Below are 21,732 nucleotides of genomic sequence, written 5' to 3'. Positions count from 1 at the left end.
GGCTCTCCCCAGCTGGGATGCTCCAGGGAAGGCACAAGGGGCAATGCAGCATCAGGCCCCTGACCCCTCTGCTGCCTGGCAGAGCTCCCCCCTCACCCCTGCTCCAGTGGACTGGCCCGCAATGGTTTCTCCCTCTTCCATCCCCTTCCCTCAGCACAATAGTTCCTCCCTCTCCCACCTCGGCGCGATGGAGCCTCCCCGAGCGCGCCGGTTGGCTGGCAGAACGCCCCTGCCCCCCCCCTCCCTCCCCGCGCTCTGATTGGCTGCGCGGGGGAGGAGCCGGCCAATCCGCTCGCGGCTGTGTCGCTGGGCAGAACAAAACAAAACAAACAGGGCAGCGCGGCTCGGAGCGCGGAGCAGGCGGCGGCGGGGCCGGGCCGGACGGGGCAGCGCCGGGACGGGCCGACCGACCGACCGACCGACCGACCGCCGCCCACGGTACCGACCGCCTCCCGGGGGGCCCCTCAGGCTCGTGGGGCAGGGGCCGGCGGGTCGACAGGTCAGGCCCCTCTTGGAAAGGGGCGTGACCTCTGACCCCCGACCTCTGACCTCCACAGGAGGCATCCGGCCGCAAACATGGGCTGGTCCGGTGACGTCAGGCGTGGTACCCCTGTGACGTCAGGGGCGTGCCGCAGAGGCGGGGGGCTGGGATTTTTTGGGGTGCCAGCAAAGGACAATGGGTTTTCGCAACCCGGGAAAATGGCGTTTTGTGGGTTTTCTGCCTCGGAGAATCCCTCGGCTTTCGGGCCGCGGTGGTGCCAACTCTGCGTTGGTCCGTTGCGTTGTTTTATGGCACGTTAGCTGCAAGCTGTCTGGGCGCTGGGGTTTATTTTTTGGGCTTAAGCACCTGTATTGCGATCAACCCGGTCCTTGACTCGACGCTGACGAGGTAACGCCCTCAGTCGTTTAACGGTCACGACTCCCGACTGAAGCAAAAATAGCATCTGATTGGCTGAGGAAGCCTTGTGCCCGGTCCTTGGGTTGGGTTGGCCAATGCAGGGGCAGAACATGACCCCGACCCTGAGGAGATCTGCACCGTTTTCAGCTGGGGTTTGTGGCTGTTGTGCCCAAAGCTCATTTTGCAGCAAAGATGCATTTTATTTATGTGTGTGTATATGTGTGTGTGTGTGCATATATATATATGTATATGTGTGTGTGTCTATATAATTTGTATCCAAGGCCAAATTAGCCAAAACTAATTCCAAATCTAAGAGTCCAGAACCACAAGTGGCCTTACTACCAGCAAACATCCTCCGCCTGCACCAGGGGCTTCACATGTTTCCAAAACCTTTGGCGGGCGTCCTACGTGCAGGCCCAAGCCCAAAGGCTTGGGGTTCGGGTGCCCCTGAGTTTGGTTGCCCTTGGGAGACTCCCATGTCCCTAAACTGGGCAGAAAGCGGCTGCACCTTGGGGGGTGCCGAACCACGCCGGAAGAGCAGTTGTCCTGCGAAGCAGTTTAGGAAACTGCCTTCTCGGACATGGGTGCATGGTATTTCCCCTGCCAGGTTAAGAAGCCGTGACACTTGTTCTGAGCCTTCGTGTCTTCCAGTGCTGTAGCATGGGGGGGAGGTTGCGGGGTTTTTTTATTTTTCATAATTGAGGTTGATTTGGGCTTCTAAGGAACTTGTCTCTGTGCATACTGGAAGCTATTCTACAGCTATAAGCTAGTTGTGGCAATAAATAAATATGGTATCAAGTAGTTTCCTTCTGATATCTTGATGCAGGAGATTTACCCATTGTAACAAGTCCCTGCTTTGAGAACTCTTTTTTTTCAGTTTCCCTCAAACACAAACTTGATTTCTTCTGTCTTTCCACGTGTCCTACATATCAGGTTTGCCTCCTGCCCCTCTGGTTAAATACTAGCTATAAATGTTGGGGGAAGATGCATAGTCCCTGTGTCTGTAGTATACTGGGCCTACTTCCCAGGAAAGTAGTATGGCTGTAACCCTGTGAGAATGAAGTATTGACACGTGGTGGAGAGAAATGATTCAGTGTTTTAGCCATGGTACCACTTGAAAGCATGTGTTTATGGCTTAATTAAAAGAACAGGAGTTCAGAGTCATCTGGAAGAGTACATTTTAGTTACGTCTGTGAATTAAGGCTGATAAAATATGGTCTCAAATACTAACTCTTTATTTCCTTGGGCAGGTCTCAATATCTCAGTTTCCTACAGTTAGAGAGGACTTACTTTTTATACTGTTTTTCTGTCTTTGTGAGAGAGACATTGTGGTCTAACAGATAAGTGTCAGGACTGGGGAGACCTTAGTTCTGTCACTGGTCAGCTGAGTAGGTGGTCCTGGGTAAAAGATTTCCCCTTTCTGTGCCTCTCTCTTCCCACCTGTAAAATGGAGTAAAGCACTTTGAGCTGCATGAATGAAGGGCAGTATATAAAAGTAAAGTAGGTGGTTTTATGGTCAAACAGATGCAATCTGTCTCAGTGAATATTTACTTTTATTGCCTGGTATAGGATATAATTCTCCAAGTGCTTTTTAACAGCAACTTAAACGGAGAGAAACCACGGTGTATTTAACAAACAAAACTTCCTTTTTTGTTTTTAAAGGAGGGAACAACTGTGATGGAACATTTTACCAGGAAGAAAAAAACTAATTGCGCAAGCTAGTCATTATATGTGGACTCCCCTGGATGAGTAACCCACAGAAGAGGACATTCAAAACAAAATAAAAGTGTTTGAGGACATTGGAGAGCTACTGGGTGATTGAGGTATGATTGAAAGAGGAATAAATGATGGATGGGATGGGAATAAAAATATATCTTCATTAAATGAGGTTGTTACCTGTTTGACATTGTCCTGTGACATGAGAAAATTGAAGATTATGCACACTAGTAAATTACTGTAAAAAGGATTTATTATTATTATTTTTTTTTGCACCATCAACTACTGGTGACTGTTGTTCTAATCGGTAGGAGTGTGGTGGGCAACTAAACTGAAGGAAAACCAGAAGGAAGGTGAGAGTAGGGTGATGTCATTTGATGTCACAATCTTGTCACTTAACAATAAGCTGTTTGCAGGGCAGCAGCAGACAGAAAGGGGAAAGGAGAAGAGCCATTGAAGTCTCGTGGGACAGAGACATGTGGAAGTAACTTTCACAAGATTTCACGAATCACTTTGCAAACTTTGCAGGTAAAAATGTGTGATGATTGCTGGAGCCAGTGCACCTTTGTGTGCAGCCCACCTGACTCACCTGCAGACAGTAGTCTTGCAGGTTGAAATCCCCTTTGGGGAAAAAAGAGATGGATGTTGAAACTCTGCAAGAGATGGTATCATGCAGCAATGTATAGAGCAGCAACATCTGGGAAGGGAAGAAATGGAGAAGATAGGAGACAATAACAAAAATCTCCTCAGAAAGAACTTTTTACCTTGACATGCCCTTCTTTCCTCTGCTCTGTCCCCCCAGCAAAATAGGAGAAATCATAGTTGGAAAACAGGTTTATATGACGAATAAGTTGTATAGGCTGAGGACCTGTACTGGGGGGGGGAGGAGCAATAAACTGGTGAATGCTAATGGATTATCTAAACTAGTGGCTTTGAAACTGGGATATGTGGTGCTTTGCCAGGGCATAGGTGCCTAAATTTTAATAAAGGTGGTGGAGCTTCTGATTGGTCAGTGCACAGTGAGTAATGTCGTGCCGTGCATTGACATTGGTGTCAGCACTCTTCCCAAGGATGAGCCTGCAGAGGTGTACAGGGGGTACAAGCAACAGTATTTTTCAAGTAAAGAGTTATGCAGCCAGAAAAGTTTTCAAGGTTTTACCAGTATAATATCTACATCTGCAAAGCAAAAAAAGAATGAAAGGGGGTGGGGGGAAAGAAAAATACCTCAAGTATAGGCCAGACCTTGGTCTGGATACTTCCATGCTGTTTTTGCTCTCTCATGTTACATTTTCAATCTCCCACGAACTTTAGATGGTTAACTATAATGTAAAACACTGGGTGCAGCGCTTAACTGTCTGATTCCTTTAGAAAGTAGTTTGCTGAAGAAATCAAATATAGTTGTATATTCATTATGATTGCACTGATTTTTACTTAAGCTTTCCCACTTTTGTTTGTTCAGGTCTGAAAGTAAGGCATTAAAACGTCAGTTCACAGTCAGTTCAGTTGAAGTACAGTTAAAGAACTATGGAAGTAGAAAATGAGCAGACACACTGTGTTAACCCCAGAGGTAAGAAATAGCTTTGGCATTCTCTGTGTGAAGTTGCTTAATTGTAAATTGCATCATGCAGTGATCTTTTTAAGGATCTTCGTGACAAAGCTGGATAACTCTGTTTTTAGAAACTAATCTATTAACTTTGTTTACTGTAAGGGGAGTGGCTATGGAGCAATATATTTAAATAGTGGAATTCAGAATTTACTTTTTTAATGGAATACAATTAGTGTTAATGCAACAGTTAAGTTGCAAGATCAGATATAGAATTTGCCAACTTGGAATAGATGATCCTGCAACTTAGATGTTGTATTAAGACTTTGGTTTTGTCATCTTTGTTTTTTGGTACTGGAAAATGCTTTAACTAATCATTAGACTTTGACCAAAAAGTAAGTAAAGTTTAGTTGTTCAGAATTGCAAGATAGCAATTTGTACTTAAAATTCCTCCTCTTGAAGGGGGTCTTGATTTATAAGATTAATTTTCATTGTGGTAGGGTGTTATGCTATTGGTTCTTAGTGCATATTTCATAGGTGGTTCTGTTTGTTTCTAAATGAACATGTGAGTATGCAGAGGGACTATAGCTACATGCAGCTTAATGGTGTACCAATCATTATTAAGATGAAATAATGCATACATTTGGTACTTTTGCATATCCTTTGAATTACTCTTTTACACACACTTTGTTTTGTAAGAGGTTATTCTTTACAGAATTGGTTATTGTGATGTGTAGCTGCTTTTAAAATGCACAAAATGGAGAAAAGGGGATTATATATATTTCCAGCAGCATAAGATGATTTGAAACTAGTTGGTAGAGAGTGGAGGAGGAAATGAGAGCTGAGTTTTCTTAATTATACTGCAGTAGGCTATTCTAAACAACTGTATGATCTATATGAAACCTTTTGATTCTGTAATTAACTGACCTATCTTTTCATATGGAGTGTGCAGAGATCCAGGATTTGCAGTATGGGCCCAATGTAAATTCCAAGTTTGGGACTACCTCTTTTTTTTTTTTGGCAGATGGAGGAGAAAAAACAGTGTAAGGGCAGGTCTACCTTAATGGGTTTTGCCAGAGTGGCTAAGTAGGTAAGGGTCTGCAGGTGTGGATATATTGGCCTACATAAGGATGTAGACACTGTGTTAAAAAAAAAATTAAAAATAATACTAAATGACCTGACGCTGCAAATCCCCAGTATGCAGAACTGCCTTTGAGGTGCAAAAGCAATTGGTGCGTCAAGTGATTGCATTTTCAGACAAAACTCTTGGGGCAGAGATGATATCTTTTATTAGACCAGCTAAATAGCTGCAATTTTTTTTTTCTTTGCAAGCTTTCGGGCACACACGCCCTTCATCAGGCAAAGGAGAAATCAGAGATGTTAAGAGTTCTACTGGGTAGAAAAGAAATTTTCTGTCTGAATATATTCTTTTGAACATTGTGGTGTTCCACTTTATTCTTATTTTTGATGGTGTGGTGAAGAATCTTCTTTGGTTAGCCGATGTCCTGGAGATAAAAGGGAAAGGAGAGGACGCTGCCACAACTTCCAGTTTTAATTTCTGTGCTGTCTTAATTCTGTCAGTGCTTCCTTAACTGCTGGTCTGTACTTAATTCCTTATCTTGAAGGAGATCTTGATTTGCTAATTTAGAAGATGAATTTTTCATTTTTTCTAGAGCGTTGTACTAATGTTGGTTTTGATGCCTATTGCATAGGTAGTTTTGTTTGCTTCTAAATGAAGAAGCGAGTATGCCGAGGGTTTGTAACTATACAACTTGCATGCCTACTAGGAATTCCAGTTGCTCCATCATTCATAAAAGAGCCTCTTTTTGTATTGCAACTGTCTCTTCAGTTGCTCTCCCAGCCTCAATTCTTTCTCTGTCAAAGAACTTGTGTAGTTCAAGGAGGGAAGAAAAAGGGAAGCTTTCCTCCCCTACTTGGACGTGTAGGGAAATTGATTGGTTTGTCTTTGGTCAGATGCTCTCCATTAACGCTAAACTTTTATAGTTCAGGCTTTCCATTTTAAACAGAAGCACTTAAACAAGATGAACATTTTTCCTGACTTAAGATAACTTTAAGATTAGTAACTGTATTTCTGTGTCTCGTCTCTCTTGAGAACTGGATAACTTAAGTGACACTCCATTTTCTGGTGATGAAGAAAATGGGGGCACTCAGGAAATAAAGCCTGAAATCAATGGAAATTGGATACCTACATCATCCATCAATGAAGCTAAAATTAATGCTAAAGCAAAGAGACGCTTGAGAAAAAATTCTTCTCGAGATTCTGGGAGAGGAGACTCCGTTAGCGATAATGGGGAGGCAGTGAAAAGTGGAGTCACTGTACCAACTAGTCCAAAAGGAAAATTTCTGGACAGACGATCCCGATCTGGGAAGGGACGGGGACTACCAAAAAAAGGTTAGTGTAACCTACTAAGGAGGGTACCCGTAGTGTAAGTTGTTTTTTGTTTCTCCTGGAATTTATTTTCCTCTAAAACTGTCCGTTCTTTCATTCCGTTCTCCTCTGTATAATAGTAGTACTGGGATGAGAACTGCAGGTAGTGATAATAGGGGAATCTAGTGTGTATGCCATTCATTTATACCAAGCATTATCAACTATTTCTTTAAGATAATAGATGCTTAGTGGATTGTCATGTTCAGAGATATACTCCGTCATAAAGATGCAGTAACATAAACATTGCTGTTCCAAACTTAACAGGTATTTCAGTGTTTCCCGCATTGTCTTGGGTTGTAGCATTCTCATCAAAGTAGTGCAAACCTCAATGGCTAATGGTGGGAAAATCATGTTATGCAATCCCTTCGGTTGCCTGTTGCAGATGTTGAAAGACTTAAATTGTACTTGGGGTCCAAAGGTATTCTAGTGTGGAAATACTGGGTGGAGCTTGAAACTAACAGTGTCCCTCTTCCTCCTCCCCCTCCATCGCCTCCCATTTTGCCAGGTGGTGCAGGTGGTAAAGGTGTTTGGGGAACACCTGGGCAAGTGTATGATGTGGAGGAAGTGGATGTTAAAGATCCCAACTATGATGATGACCAGGTAAGGAAGTTTTTCTTGTACATGCTGGAAGTATAAGGTAGAAATAGTTGTCTAATTGCTGTGAAGCATGGTCCTGCAAGATGTTGAATACTCTGGCCTGGATGAAAATATATCCTTAACTAAGCATATAAGTAGGCCCAGTTACAGTGAAGAAGGCTGGTGTAGCCTGTTAGGGTTGCCTTGGTTTGTTCAGTGAGAATATTTGTGCTTCGCATTTTTAAATGCTTTGTTAGATAAGGGTTATGGTGCCCTCCAGCTTGCAGGGACAAGCTTTTTAATTCCGCATAATTGATCCTGACATAAAAGGAAGAAGGCTTCTCAGCTTGTTACGTACATATAAAACGCTGATTAGGTTGGTTTTTAGAAGAAGGATGCAGAGAAATTTCTCTAAGTCTATAAGTATTTTTATTGTCTCTGCAATAAAGCATCAGGGTCTTTATATGCTGTAGCAATATTTTGGAGGGAGACGCTGGCATTGAGAACAAGGAGAAGAAAAATCTTATTTTCAGTACTTGGACACTAAGGCCAGATCCAGACGTGCAGCTTGTGGTGCTGCAAACCTGCAGCACCACAAACTGTACATGTTGCACGTTAAAACATGTGCAGTGCTGGTAACTTGCAGTGCCAGGGCAAAATTTGCTACCGGGATTTCCTGGTAGCAAAATAACCTGAAGAAATAAGTGGCGAAAGCATGCCAAGTGCTGTGTGCCAAGACAAATGCGGAGACAGGGGAACAGGCAGTCCAGGGCTGCCTGCTCCCCCATCTCCGTGCACCGCGGAGCCTCTACGCTGAGGCACTGTGCCCCCCGGCCAGCCAGCCCCTGGCTGGCTGGGTTACAGTGTGTCTCAATGGGGAAGCGGGCAGCCTTAGGGTGGCTGCTCCTCTGTCTCCGTATGCCTCATGCTGGGGGCTGCTCTGCAGAGCCTCCATGCTGAGCCAAGTGGAGCCCCCGTGCAGTGTGCCTCAAGACAGGGAATCGGCTAGCTCAGGGCTGCCTGCTCCCCCTTCTTGAGGCACACTGCGCCCCAGTGCAGGGGCTCTGCCGTGCGTGGAGGGCTGCCTGCTCCCCCATCTCCATGTGCCACTCTCCACCTGGCTGGGGCACATGGTGCCTCAGCATGGGCTGCCTGCCAGTTAGCCCTGCACTGAGGCCCCTGTGCCCCAGCCAGTCCCCTTTGCCGCACATGGAGTGGCTGGACACTGTGTCCTGCTGCAGAATACACAGGCAGGGGTGTGCGTTGCAGCACAAAGTAGTGACACCAATTTGTGCCACTACTAATTGTGCCACTGCAAATACACACCTCGGCTTGTGTGGACACAGCCTAATCGTCCTGATGCTGTTTATAAGATTCCCCTCCACACATTACATTTATACTGTGATTAACCCAATTTAAGGTGCTGTAAAATGGTGACTAGCCTTAAAATTGTTCGGTGTGTAATAATGTTGAACGTCTTTTAATGGATGGTTTGTCTGGCACCTTAAATTGAACATGTGGTAGGTTTGGGGGGCAGGACTATCAGTCATCTGATTTGTCTACCCTAGCCCTGGACCAGCAGGCACCTAGTTTTCAACTTGCTGGTGCAGTGGGAGCCTAGGATCCTGCCCTGGCAAATAGAAACGGTGGGATTGGAATCTGATCCCTGGTTCCAAAGTTGCTCCTTCTGTCACACACTTGTGGCATCGTAGGAGGTGCAAGTGTTAAGATCAAAGATCAAATCCCTTGGTACCTTTTAAATGAACATATGCCAGAGGCCTAAGATGCCTATTAACTTCATAGTCGCATACAAAATAGTAGGTAGATGCAAGTTCAAAGCCAGTAGCAGCTTTCTGCTTAAGTCTGTCTGCAGCATTCCCTGCCCCGCCCCCCATTCATAGTTTGACAACACAAGGAAAACATACTAGTTGTACAAACTGTGTGTGTGTGTGTGTGTGTGTGTGTGTGTAAACCATGATAAAATCAGATGCCGGGTTGCAAGACTTTACTTCTTCAGTGTGGTAAGTACATTAGATCTAGGAAATCCATCTTTATGATCCGCTTTGTAAGAGAATGGGTCTGGCAGTGGAAATCGGGGGATTCTCCTAACACTTTATACCACTGTCTACTTTGTATGCCAGAACTTGAGGGGATATGTTTTACTAACTAAAAAGAGATATTGAAAAGACAAGTACTGTGGTGTCCTATAAAACTGGGAACAGAGAGAAGGGTTCAGTTCTTCAGTACTCAAATGTCCACTTTCAGATGTAGTTTCCCTTCCAGCTTGTTTCTTCTTTCCCTTCTGTATCAGGCAGCGTTACATATTTTCCAAAATGCACTCTTTCCCTCTGATTGTTTTGGGAAATTATTGACTAATTATGAGAGTCCAGGATAATTGCTTTTTGGAAAGCTAACAAGTTCTATCCTGTACATCTACTGTCCTGAATTAGCACTAGTTGGAAGCTTTGTTGGCTAACTGGTTTGCTGTTTCAACCCCTTTTATTACCAGTCTCTACCTGAATTTATGGCACATTATGTGCTGAATAATTAATATGCCAGTCCATGAGCTAACAATGAGGTGGAGGAAGCACTAATATTGTGTTTATACTGTTACACCCTGGTGCTCAGGATGTCTTGCTGTGTGATTTTTTTTTTTTCTTTTTTTTTTTTTTATTTCGACCCCCCCCCCCCTTGAAATGCCTGAAGCTGACAAACATGCTGAAAATAGAGGGCTTGTCCTCTCCTCCTTGCAGGTTTTTACATGCTTGTGCCTATCTGGCCATGCAGGTACCTGTGACTTGAGGGGAAAACAGGCTGGCTTGCTATTGGGGAGGAGAGAGCAGTTTTCAGAGAAGGATGTCAAATTTTTGGTTTTGTTCCGTTTTAAACAGGAGAATTGTGTCTATGAAACAGTTGTTCTACCCCTGGATGAAAGAGCATTTGAAAAAACATTAACACCAATTATACAGGAGTATTTTGAACATGGAGATACTAATGAAGTTGCGGTATGTCAGACAGCTTGCATTTTTAAAAACACTGTAACTTGCATGTGAACCACAATGAGCTGGAGATGAGATTGAGATTACGGAGGTGTTGACATGAATGTACAGTTAATGTGCCCAAAAAATCCTTCTCTGTTCTTGTAGTGATACATGTATAGCTTTAATTTTAGTGCAAAATAGTTGAAATATTTTTTTCGACTTGGATTTAGGAGATGCTGAAGGATTTACATCTTGGTGAAATGAAATGTAGTGTGCCAGTATTGGCAGTATCACTGGCACTGGAAGGGAAGGCTAGTCACAGAGAAATGACATCTAAGCTCCTGTCTGACCTTTGTGGAACAGTAGTCAGCAAAACTGATGTCGAAAAATCATTTGATAGACTTCTTAGAGAGCTACCTGAGCTGGCATTGGATTCGCCCAGAGCACCGCAGGTATGCATGTAACGGTTTGTACAAGAAGCAAAATCTTTCTTTTAAACTCCATAGTTGATGATGATCAGTTCAGTGGTCTGAAATTAAATGGAATAATGAAATAAAAGCACACTATATTTAAAATGTTAGTCTGGGCTGTAAACTTATTTCTCTTTCTACTTTCCTTGCTAGCTCCCCAAACTCTTTCATTTGAGATGTTTCATTAAAAAAAGTAAAGTAAGAAAAATATTTAAGGAAAGCATGACTAACTAAACAACTTGCACTTCAAGAGCGTGTGAAACTACATATGCATTAGAAATGTTTATTTTCTCTCACAGTTGGTAGGCCAGTTTATTGCAAGAGCTGTTGGAGATGGGATTTTAAGTAATACTTACATAGATGGCTACAAAGGCACTGTGGATTGTGTCCAAGCTCGGTAAGCGATTTGTTTTTTATAGTTATAATTTTCATTTCTAAATGCTGACCCAGGCACACCAGTAATTTAGGGTTTTAAAGTAAACTAGGTGTGGCCACTTTTATTTTTATTCCAAAAAAAATGCTACCAGAGGGAGTCTGTCACGAAACCTGAAGTGACTAAACCTAAGCCTTGGGATAAAGTGTATTATGTAGTGTTTAGTTGACTCAACTCTTGGGTTATTAAACCAGGTTTAACTAATGTTTTGGTTAATTCATTAATGCTGAATAGACTAATGCTCCCCCAGGTGCTTACAAAGAAGGGGGTACCCCTAAGTTGGGTACATGGCAGTCCATCTGGATCTAGGTTTTTGGGTTTTTTTTCACAGCCAGATCCTCCTCCTGCTTCCCAGTATACTGACAAGCGTCCCCAATTCCCATGTCACTGGAAACAACTGGTTTTTGCCTCTCCACTGAAGTGCTTTGTATTGCTGGGCCTCAAAGAGGTTCCTGAGCTGTATTGACCCAAACATGAGGAATGCTTCTAGTGGAGAAACTATTTGCCCACATCGAGGTGATCTGGGCTTAGCAACAGCTTTTGAAGGTCTACATGCCCAGTTGTCAGCTCTGATCTGAAGGTTTCCAGGTTCTGTACTACTCTGCGGAGGACACGACTGGATTCCCGTTAGAGGGGAATGTTTCAGGCTCTGCCTTGAGAACTTCAGTAGCCTGCTGCTGCTGCATGGCCCGGCCTGATTATGCTGCAGCTAAGGGGAAAGTTGGTGGAGAAAAGATCTCGGGGATGTTTTCTGATGAATGCCAGTTCCCAGATGGTTGGTGTGAAGTGTCCTGCAGAGCCTTTGTCTTTGGGGCTGACTGAGTTTAGTGTGAGCAACCCATCTAAGCAGGAATGGCATATGTGCTGCTATATGCACATGGTGAGCTGATGTCTTTTTCTATAGAATGGGACCTACAGCCACTTCATGAAGCCATCTGTGCAGTGGGATTGCCCCACCTATCTTGTGAAACCTTTCCTGACAGGGTGGGGGAATATGTGCTCTAAGTCCTCTCTGATGTTGAGAGGGTACTGCATTTAGCATTCAGAGAAGGTTTACCAAATGTTGTCTATATTTTCCTTTCTCTTTCGTGTGATCTTTCTCTGCCACCTTTGCTTTATAGAGCTGCATTGGACCGAGCTACTGTGTTGTTGAGTGTGACAAAGGGTGGAAAGCGTATAGACAACGTGTGGGGATCAGGAGGTGGACAGCAATCTGTAAAACATCTCGTTAAAGAGGTAACAAATTCATACAAAACTGTTTCCTACGGGGGGGTGTTCTGCCTATATTGTCTACCTAAGCTTATACTGATTTAGTAGCATGGAGGAAAGAAGTATATTTTACTTTGCAACTAAACGGTGTTTTACTGTTTTGAAGTGCATGCGTCTAATTTAAACAACAGCTATTGAGCATTACATTAGTTGAACTAGCTGCCTTCTCTAACATTGTTTGGTGCTGGCATAAAAGCATGCATGTATATTTTATATAGTAAACGAATGCGGAGGTGTAACTGCAGTTTTATAAGTTTACAGTCTAAATAAGGTAAGCTCATTCAAGATGAGAAGCCTTGAGAAATTCAAAGGGAGAAGGTGTCAGTATTTTAATGAATATTCTTTTTGGCCTGGTGGATGAAGGTGGCTTTTCAAAAGATATTGGTTAAAACAACGTAATAACTCACTTGATTAGGATAGGGAGCAAGCTTTGGATACGCTTTAGGTCAGTGGATCCCAAATAGTTTTTGGATACCCATTTTATTGTTAACCCTCACTTCTCACAAATGACTATGCACACTTAACATCAAACTTTTTAACAGAAAAGAGGGTGCAGGGAGCCTCCAGTAGTTCACCAACCACAGTTTGGGAAGTACTGTTCTAGATATCAATATGGGATTTAAAGAAAGGAGCCTATCATTTTCAGGTTATAAACCAGTCTTGCCTGGAGGATGCTAATACTGCCGCAAGTAATGAAAAGTGAATGAGGTGGACAGGACTTGGTGGTGGGGGGTGAGTAACAGACTTGAATTTTGGACATCTTAAAATGGGTATGACTATTTGAACCTATTAAACAGCATTTCACATTTGTATATGCATGATTAGCATAAACAGCATCAACATGCTATAATGTCCTCACTACTAAAGATTATTTTTTATGAAAATAATAGTTGCAGTTTGAAAGAGTAACTTTTTTGCCAGATGATGCAATAGACTAATGAATTATCAAGTTGTTAAATTCTACCTCGTAGTTGGGGGTAATTATTTATTTATTTATTTATTTATTTATTTCAATAGATTGATATGTTGCTGAAGGAATATTTGCTTTCTGGAGATGTATCTGAAGCCGAACGTTGCCTTCAAGAACTAGAAGTACCCCACTTTCACCATGAACTTGTGTACGAAGTAAGACAGAAATCAGAATCCTTTTGATTATGCATAATGAAGGCGGGCTGGCTTTTTTGATACAGGCATGCAGATAGCATAAGTAGAATTTGTTGATCACTTCCTAAGTTCTGATGTTGTTAGAATATCTAAATTTCTGCAAGTAAAACTTGTGCTTTTTGACTTGGGTTTGTGTATTCAGGAACTTTTAAGTGATTTGCCTTAAGAATGGGTCAGTTATTGGATAGTTGTATATTGTTGTATGTGGCTTTCTTGCTACAGGAGAATAGCAAGAAAATACTTCAGTTCTGCTAAATCAAGACACTCTTGGTGTCAAAGCCATGAGCTATTGCACCAGACTTCAGACAAATGGATTGTTGTTCTAATCAGTGTCTACCATTTCCCTTAGATGATATAAACAATCCCTTGTCAGTGGAGAATTGTTTTCTAGTCTAGTTCCTAGTTTATGTAGTGTAGTTTTAAATGCTTCCCTGCTGCTTCCTCCAATTTTGAGAGATCATAATACTGTCTACTGATTATTCGTGCTGAATTTTCTTTTTATAAACTTGTTCAAGGAAGGGTCTAAACAGTTCTACTAGTAGATCTTAATTCTTCATACAGGTGTCTAGCGCATGCATGTGTCATTTCAGAAAACAGCAATCTGTAATGCTGCTCTGATGCATGAATTTGGGGTTATGTGGTTTATAGCACCTTTAGAAATCGTACAGAAACTTTTGTTATTTCTTCTTCCATTTTGGTGGCCTATAACAAATACCCATGGTAGGTTTTCATGCCTTGTATCCTTATCCAAAGACTCTTTCCATCGTACCTTTCATTGATAAGACACAAAGTAGTTTTGACAGATGGCTGTATTGCTGTGGAAGCTGCATAGTTCTTTGTTCATAGTATTTTTCATTTGTCATGTTTACAAGGTGTATGTTCAGCATTGGTTAAATACCTGATTTATTTTAGACAGTTGTAATGGTTGTGGAGTCAACTGGGGAAAAGACCTTTAAAATGATGCTGGATTTGCTGAAATCCCTGTGGACATCTTCTGTTATTACTCTGGACCAAATGAGAAGAGTAAGTATGTCTTTCAGAAGTATACATGAAATGGAAAATCAAAAAAGCATTTACAGGTTGTTCAAAGGACAGTTTCATTTTAAATCTTCCTCAACTATGGGTGGTGATCCACTGATTTAACTTTTTCTGGGCAGTGATTCCTTGTTGACCTGCAAAGTTTAGAATACTTAAACATGTTCTGCCAAGAAAATGGGATTTGCCTACCTATCAAATTATGTAATGAAAGCATTAAATATTAACTCCTCCTAAAGTTGCAATATAATGTTCATAAGTGAGGCAGCCAAAATTGAGTTAATTCCAGTGGACTTTAAAAATAATGTATTTAGTCAAATCAGTTATTTGTGGTTTTGTCACAAGCCTCAAACAAATAATGCAAGCATGTTATCAGAGCAGACGGGGACCCACCTGTTATTTTCCCCAGCCTTCTTAAGAAGAGAAGTACATATGTACCTGTTAGCAGGCTTTTTTTCCCCTCTTGCATTGCATCAGCTCAGTGCCTGTATTGAGGAAGGGATGCCCAAATTCTTCTGCCTTGTACGGGAGGAGTAGGGCAAGTTCACAGCTATTGTCTTCCTTTCCGTGCCACCACCTACAAGACTGCGCTGTATGTGTCCTTTACTGTGGCTACTTTTTGGCCTCATCATTTAGGAGCCTTAACATTTGGTAGCTCTTCTATTTAGTAGGTATAATATGCCTGCTTGCCTGGTATGGTGCTAGCCTTCCACTGAGCTGTCTTATTAAAAACTTTATTTCTTGGAATTATTGCTTGGATTATTTTGCTCTGACAATATAAAAGGGAAGTTTTGTGTAGCAGAACATTGAAATCGGTATTCTAAATCTGACATTGCAGGGTTATGAACGAATTTATCGTGAAATACCAGATATTAACCTGGATGTGCCGCACTCTTATTCCGTGCTTGAGCGGTTTGTAGAAGAATGCTTCCAGGCTGGTATCATTTCTAAACCACTCAGAGATCTCTGTCCTTCTAGGTACGTACTTTATAATTTCAGCTGAATGGTGATAGCACTTGTCATTATTAAGACTGCCCAACGCTTCTCACTAAGTAACCAAACATAGGTTTATAACATTTTAGATTTGAAGCTAATGGGGACAGGGAATTTCAGCTCTGGAAAAGTGGAGATAGGAGGTCGGGGGAGACACGATGGCTGAAGAATTAGGGGGAAGAATTGGGATGAGAAGCCAGGATGAGAAGGTTAGGCATGACTAGGTAGGGAGAATAGGGCTGGGATAAAGAGCCATGGGTGAGAAAGAAAAGACTTGCTTGGGAGAGGCTTGAAAAGAACAGGGCAGAAAGAGGCTCAAGCTTTGGCAGCCAAACAGAGATAAGAGAGGTTGTGCCCACTCTCAGAACCTAGAGTGGTATCCAAAATGCTAGTCATGCTCTCGGCCTGCTGTTTACAGGGTGAAACCTGCCTGTTGTGTCCATTGCCCTGCAGTGCTGGTCCAGCACTGCCTACTCCACTGAGTTACGCCACTAACAGAGGTTCCAGTCGTGCCAACAACCTGTGGCACTTTAAATTGCCTCTGGGGGTGTCTTTGAGGAGTTAAATTGATACTTTAGGAAAAAAGGAATGTAATTTTAGAAGTGGGGAGCATGCTTATAGTGGAGTAGTGATGTGGCTGTGATAGCATTATCAAGGATGCTAAATAAAGCAATCAAAGGTCAAGAAAATATCAGAAATAAGAATTTTTATCCAACATCAGATTTTCCTCCTTGTAGATATATGCAGTGTGACATAATCTACAACCCCATGACCTTATTTCTGCATTAAGTGCAAGGCATAGATAGATGATGCTTGCTTAGATGGTGGTTTAGCGTTTTGTTTTGTTCTGTTTATTGTGTGGCCACATTCTTCTTTTTCCATTGCACCCTATAGAGCATACAGCTTTAAACGTACTTTCTGTCCTCTTTTCAGAAAGCCAGGGTTTGTTTTTTTGGGCTTCTGCTCTTTCAGATTATATGGCACCTATGCATGTGATGGACCTTTGCTCCAACGTGTGCTAATTAGCATGTGCCGGAGCAGACTCAATTAATTGCACGCTATAATTGGCAGACTCCAGCAGCCTCCATGTCCTGTGGATCTGGTGTTCCTACACTTGAGAGAGGCAGCAGGGACACTTTAACTTGCATTGAATGAGCTTTAGTTAAAGCACCCCTGCTGCCATTTTGAAGCACGGGACGCTGAGTATACATGATACTACAGGCACGTTTAAATAGAGTGGCTCAGCACCACTTTAATTAAAGTGTGCCCCCTCCACCCACCCTGTAGTATATTTATAGATACCCATAGTTCCTATTTGAAGTGCTGTGTGGATCTAGACTGTTTTTTTTTTTGGGGGGGGGGGTTATCAATTGTCTTCAACTTGCGCTGCGTCAACGTGGCTTTTAATACAGCAGCTTTTCTTTTTGATGACAAGAAATCCAGCATGTAAATCTTGTTTATCCTCTTCCCAGGCAGCCACCAGCCATACACTTGGCACTTAAAATTGCCTTTGGGGGTGTCTTTGAGGAGTTAAATTGATTATACTTTAGGAAAAAAATAATGTAATAACTCACGTAATATAAAAATAAAATTCAGTAAATATTCTGAAAGGCTCTGTCACTATGTGTTCCAGCCTGCTTTTTGAATATATGGAGAACTTCAGTCTCCTAAATATCAAGCCAGCATCTTTCACAAGTACTAATGTTCCCATGAAAGTTTATAGGAGGAGGAAGTAAGATAAAAGCATACAAGGCAAATTTTGAAAAGCCTAAATTTGCAAGTCAAGTGTTCTGTTTAGAGAGCTCGGTTGGATGACGTGGCCTCTCAAACAGTCAACTATATGACAGTTAGAGGGAGCTGGTGATCAGTTAAGTGATCTTGCTCCTGTGCCCAGAGGAGGTAGTGACGCAAGTGAGGACTCCTCAGCTCTGGTGGACGAGGACAGCCAAGAGCAACTCATTTAAACTAATAATGTCTTTACATGGTGGTTTTTGTTTTTGTTTTCCCAGGGGAAGAAAGCGTTTTGTAAGTGAAGGTGATGGAGGTCGTTTCAAACTAGAGAGCTACTGAATATAAGGATGGACTCCCACAGCCTTAGACGTTTAAAGGGAAAAATATATATATTCTACAACTGAATCATAAAGAGTTGCTTAGCACAGTTCATATTTTTAAAAGTACTTGTTTGGGGTAAAAATCATTTAAAATAGCTTTATAAATTTATCTTCAGGAATCAGATTCCTTTCTATGGGCATATAATAGAACAAGTAACCACATCTGTGGTGGTGCCTTCAAATAAGCTACCATTTTGTAAGTGCCGTATGTTTCTGACCTAATCATTCCATGTTCTGCATTGTCCTTTGACTGCCATTTCTTTTCCTTCAAGAACAGGTTTTTCTTTTTTTTTTTTTTTTTTTTTTTGTAGTAAAATCACTGGTTTATATGAAGCTTTATAGAAGGGGTTAAGTGGAGCTCCTGTGACCCACCTTTGGCTGCTGCTGTTGAAATACTGTGCTTTGGGAGGAAAATATGGTTTATTTGTTTTAAAGAATTGGAAAAAAAAAAGGATGGCGGGCCTTGGTCATCAGATGCATGTGTCTTTTCCAGGGGTATATCCTGATTGGTCTTAATGACCAGTCTAGTAAATAGTGGCTGGAACATCTATTTTTTCTATATAACTGGAAAAATGAACAGTTCTGGTAGAATGTATTAAAAAAAACACACTTGGTTAAGGTATTTTTCTGCTGTTTTTAATCATCAATTCTGGAAAGTTCATTATCTGCAGATGAATGAGCAACTAAACTAGCAGTTCTTTTTTCACCAAAGACTTCTGTAAAGATGACTGCAGTTTCTCCAGTAGCATTTATTCTTCATTACATCTAACCCAATCGCAGCTGTCCTGTTGCATTTTACAAAAGAAATAGAATATTTTCATTTATTACGTTAAACTTATATGAGTTACCTTGCTTTTGATGTATGTAAACCATGGAAAGTGGTATTTAGTTGCTGCTTTAAGGCTAGCGTTCTTGCCTGACTTATTATTCACTCATCTGTCACTGCTCTAGAATTCAGATTTCAAGCTTTGCCTTAGACGTAGACATGCACATATGGATTCACTAAGATGAAGCGGAAATTCAGATCTCTCTAGAAGGGCATTACAACTGCATGTTGTATTCTGCCATTGTTTCATTGTGGAAAGCAGAGAATTGCCCGTGCAACCTCAACCTGCACATGTACCCAAGCTGATTTGAGATTCTGATGACCGCTTGTCTTTAATGAATGTTGAGGACTTTCAAATCAGAGAAATCTTCAATCATGAAATGCACCACACACAGGTCTCATTTATCTTTATAAACCTATTTTTGAGAGAACAGACATTTTCCACGGCTCCTGAATCATTCGTCTAACCGTTTCTTCACAGAAGAAATGCGGGAGTGAATTGGGTGAGTAGGCATATATAGATTAATAGCTTCAGATCCTTAACACTGTTAAGGTTGTCTGCTAGTATCTTTTGCTCTCCAGAATGTCTATTTAGCTGAAACTTACAATGCTGAAAATTGGATACTGGGATAATATTCATCTTAACTCTACCTGTGGAGTTGACAGTGCCTTCTGATAATAGTTCAGTAAATAAAGAGTCTGAGTTGTCTGTATCTGCTACAGAAGCACTAGTTAGACAGGTCAGAAGCATGTGGGAGGTGCATGGATTCACTTCTATGAGGGCTCCTAGTGATCTGACGGTCAAAAAATGTGATGTATGCCAGGAGGCAGCAGCCTAGCCTGGCCACGCAAATTTCAGCCTGTGAAGCTGACACATCTGCAGCAGTAGTCAGTGCTGGTCTTTGGACTACACTGTTATTTTGAGCCGCCACCCCTAAAAGGTTCCAATGTTTGCCGCTGGCTGGAGGAAATCTACCAAGGGATGCAGTCTGCCTGGTCCAAGTCTCAGTGTGCCTCACAGCTCCAGACAACTGTTTTGGGTTGCATCCACTGATTACACCCTCAGGCAGTTGAGTCTCTGTCTCCCTTCTGGATTCAATTTTAAACCTAGCTCCATACACTCCTTTCCCTGCTATTTTTGCTCATCTTAAAGACTGTTGTAGCTGTGAACCTGTGCTCTTCCCTTCTAGTGGGAAAGGCTTTTAGCTGGAGACGGAGCATGTAAGACAGCTACTCCTCGCTTAACGTTGTAGTTATGTTCTTGAAAAATGCAACTTTAAGCAAACCAATGTTAAGCGAATCTAATTGTGTTGCAGCAGCTGCCTACTAGCAGGCGGCCACCAGACAATATTTATAACCAAACATTGCGTGGCTTTAAACGAGCGTGTTTTCCAATAGATCAGCGAAGTAATAACGAGTTGACTTTAAGGGAGGAAGGAGTACCTGTACTTCAACACATCAGAGTGACCAGCTGCAAAACTGCAGCCTTGAGCAGCAAGTTGCAGAAATAAGACACTGTCTCTTTCTCTCTTCTAAAGCCAGGATTAACTTTAATAAAGACTTTTTTTACTTAAAAAGGAGAGAGAAAAATAATCCTACTAGGTAGATAGCTCTATGTCAAAAAAACCCCCAAAACTCAAATGAAAACCAAGCACAATGGGTCCAGCCGCACTTTCAAAGTCCACACCTACGGCAAGAAGATGCAAACTCAGATTATCCCTAATCTCTTTTTAACACTGGCCAGTGATTGCTACATGAGCGGGCAGAGGCTGCAGCACAGGAGCTACAATGCTGCCTCTGGCCGTGCCCGTTACTGTAGGAGAGAAGTGGGGATGTGCCCCCCCTCCACCCCCATTACTGTTGCGGCTCCTCCCTTTGGGCCATCTCCTGCTGGCGAATGGTTTCCTGCGCCGCCCGCTGCATCTTCTCCAGCTTCTCCAGTGTCATGGACTTCAGCGGCAGCAGTTTGGGCTTGCAGAGCACCAGGGTTGCCACGTCCTCGACCGCCAACTGGCCTGCAGGCGAAAAAGAAGTGAGGTTTAGGTGCGAGGTGGCCATAGGCCACATACGTCAGGACCTGCCTAATAGACGGTTTCAGGGAACTCGTGTCATTGGCAACCTCCTGCGAGGCTGGGAACAGGCCCTGCTTAAAACCCTGCCTCTTAGAAGGGGGTTGGAGCAGGGAAAGCCCCCTCGCGCAGGGGGCCGGGATGACAGCTGGAGCAGAGCAAATCAGAGGCGCTCCGGCGCTGAACGCACGTACGCCCTGTGAGGTTTAATGTAATAACGCCGAATCTAGTTATCATCATTCTATGAGCCAGCTAATTGAATATCTGACTGAACTAACGAGGCCGCTGGGGCTGGGGCTGGGGCCGGCGCCGCGACCCGGTACCTCGCTTGGGCAGCACCTCCCGCAGCGCGGAGCGGGCCTCGGGCATGACGGCGGCACCTTCCGGGTCGCTCGCAGACTGGCAGAAGTGCGTCACGGCGCGTGCGCGGCGAGTTCAGACGCCCTCCTCGCAAGGGATTCGGCGCATGCGCGGCCAGTCCCACTCCCGGCGCCAACGGGAGCGGCGCGCCCCGCAGCACGCTGGGAGTGGTAGTCCGTGCCGCGTTGCATGTTGGGGGGTGTCGTTTTGCGCGGGGCGCGCTGGGAGTTGTAGGCGGGGCCCTCAGGGGTGCAGCCTCCCCCCAGCGGGGTGTGGACAACCCTGGGTGTCGGGGACCCCGGCCTCAGCGCAGCCTGGGTGATGAGGGCCTCCGGCACCGTCGCGTCCACACGAAGCAGGAGGGACCACGGCAAAGCCCATCGCCACCCCCCAAAACCGCAGGTGCTGCAATTCCCACTGGCCATTTTTTTTAGCCACTTTGTGCGGTGCCATTATGCATGGGCAAAGACCTGGAGACATTAAAAATCATGACCTTTAATGACAGAGCGTGCTTCGAGAATTTAATCTTCCTTCAGGCTCGGACTCGCTGCAGCCACACGGTTCCCGCCGCTTTCTCGGACGCCGCGACAGGTCCGTTGCTCTTCGGTCTTTGACGACGGGGGAATAAGCGTCTCGCTTCCAGTAAGGAGCGCCTGTCCCAGAGTTATTTATAACCGGCTGCACGTATTGTTCAAGGACAGCTTCCTTTTCCCTTTGAGGCAACCTGCGGTAGGAAGCCGATGGTCCCTCAGGTAGCCGGCTCCCGCTTCGCTTGACGCGTTGCCCGTTCCTCACGTTGGATGCCGGCAGAGGCCAAAAGGAAGTCTTTTGCTTTCTGC

At 43.4% G+C, this 21,732-nt stretch overlaps 2 protein-coding genes across 4 annotated transcripts; one reads left to right on the top strand and one right to left on the bottom strand.

The window, feature by feature from the left end:
- Positions 1–281: 281 nt before the first annotated feature.
- PDCD4 (programmed cell death 4) lies at positions 282–18,261 on the top strand. 3 transcript variants are annotated; one of them, XM_090057038.1, is made up of 14 exons: positions 282–438; positions 2,561–2,721; positions 3,036–3,142; positions 4,074–4,181; positions 6,271–6,570; positions 7,112–7,206; positions 10,074–10,187; positions 10,394–10,615; positions 10,933–11,030; positions 12,188–12,302; positions 13,353–13,460; positions 14,412–14,522; positions 15,373–15,512; positions 17,537–18,261. In XM_090057038.1, the coding sequence occupies exons 4-14, from the start codon at positions 4,139–4,141 to the stop codon at positions 17,595–17,597; spliced, it is 1,407 nt and encodes a 468-aa protein (XP_089913164.1). In that variant the 5' UTR covers positions 282–438; positions 2,561–2,721; positions 3,036–3,142; positions 4,074–4,138; the 3' UTR covers positions 17,598–18,261. The 3 variants fall into 3 exon arrangements, with proteins under 3 accessions (XP_089913164.1, XP_089913163.1, XP_089913162.1); XM_090057037.1 differs by having other exon boundaries at positions 3,031–3,142; XM_090057036.1 differs by lacking the exon at positions 3,036–3,142.
- On the bottom strand, positions 17,895–21,005 carry BBIP1 (BBSome interacting protein 1). The gene is made up of 2 exons (XM_090057039.1): positions 20,857–21,005; positions 17,895–20,479 (listed from the first exon to the last, which is right to left on the bottom strand). The coding sequence occupies exons 1-2, from the start codon at positions 20,900–20,902 to the stop codon at positions 20,319–20,321; spliced, it is 207 nt and encodes a 68-aa protein (XP_089913165.1). The 5' UTR covers positions 20,903–21,005; the 3' UTR covers positions 17,895–20,318.
- Positions 21,006–21,732: the final 727 nt, after the last annotated feature.

Source organism: Crocodylus siamensis, chromosome 7 (genome assembly GCF_052110815.1).
Source record: "Crocodylus siamensis isolate JL-2025a chromosome 7, ASM5211081v1, whole genome shotgun sequence".
Lineage (NCBI taxonomy): Eukaryota > Metazoa > Chordata > Crocodylia > Crocodylidae > Crocodylus > Crocodylus siamensis.
This window is presented reverse-complemented; position numbering and strand designations above follow the sequence as displayed.

Excerpts from the sequence above, each read along its gene's own strand:
- PDCD4 (XM_090057036.1), top strand. The coding sequence starts at position 4,139 with ATGGAAGTAGAAAATGAGCAGACACACTGTGTTAACCCCAGAG. Across the intron at positions 13,461-14,411 it reads ACCATGAACTTGTGTACGAA|ACAGTTGTAATGGTTGTGGA; the intron begins GTAAGACAGAAA and ends GATTTATTTTAG. Across the intron at positions 14,523-15,372 it reads CTCTGGACCAAATGAGAAGA|GGTTATGAACGAATTTATCG; the intron begins GTAAGTATGTCT and ends CTGACATTGCAG.
- BBIP1 (XM_090057039.1), bottom strand. The coding sequence starts at position 20,902 with ATGCCCGAGGCCCGCTCCGCGCTGCGGGAGGTGCTGCCCAAGCGAG. Across the intron at positions 20,480-20,856 it reads GGAGGTGCTGCCCAAGCGAG|GCCAGTTGGCGGTCGAGGAC; the intron begins GTACCGGGTCGC and ends TTTCGCCTGCAG.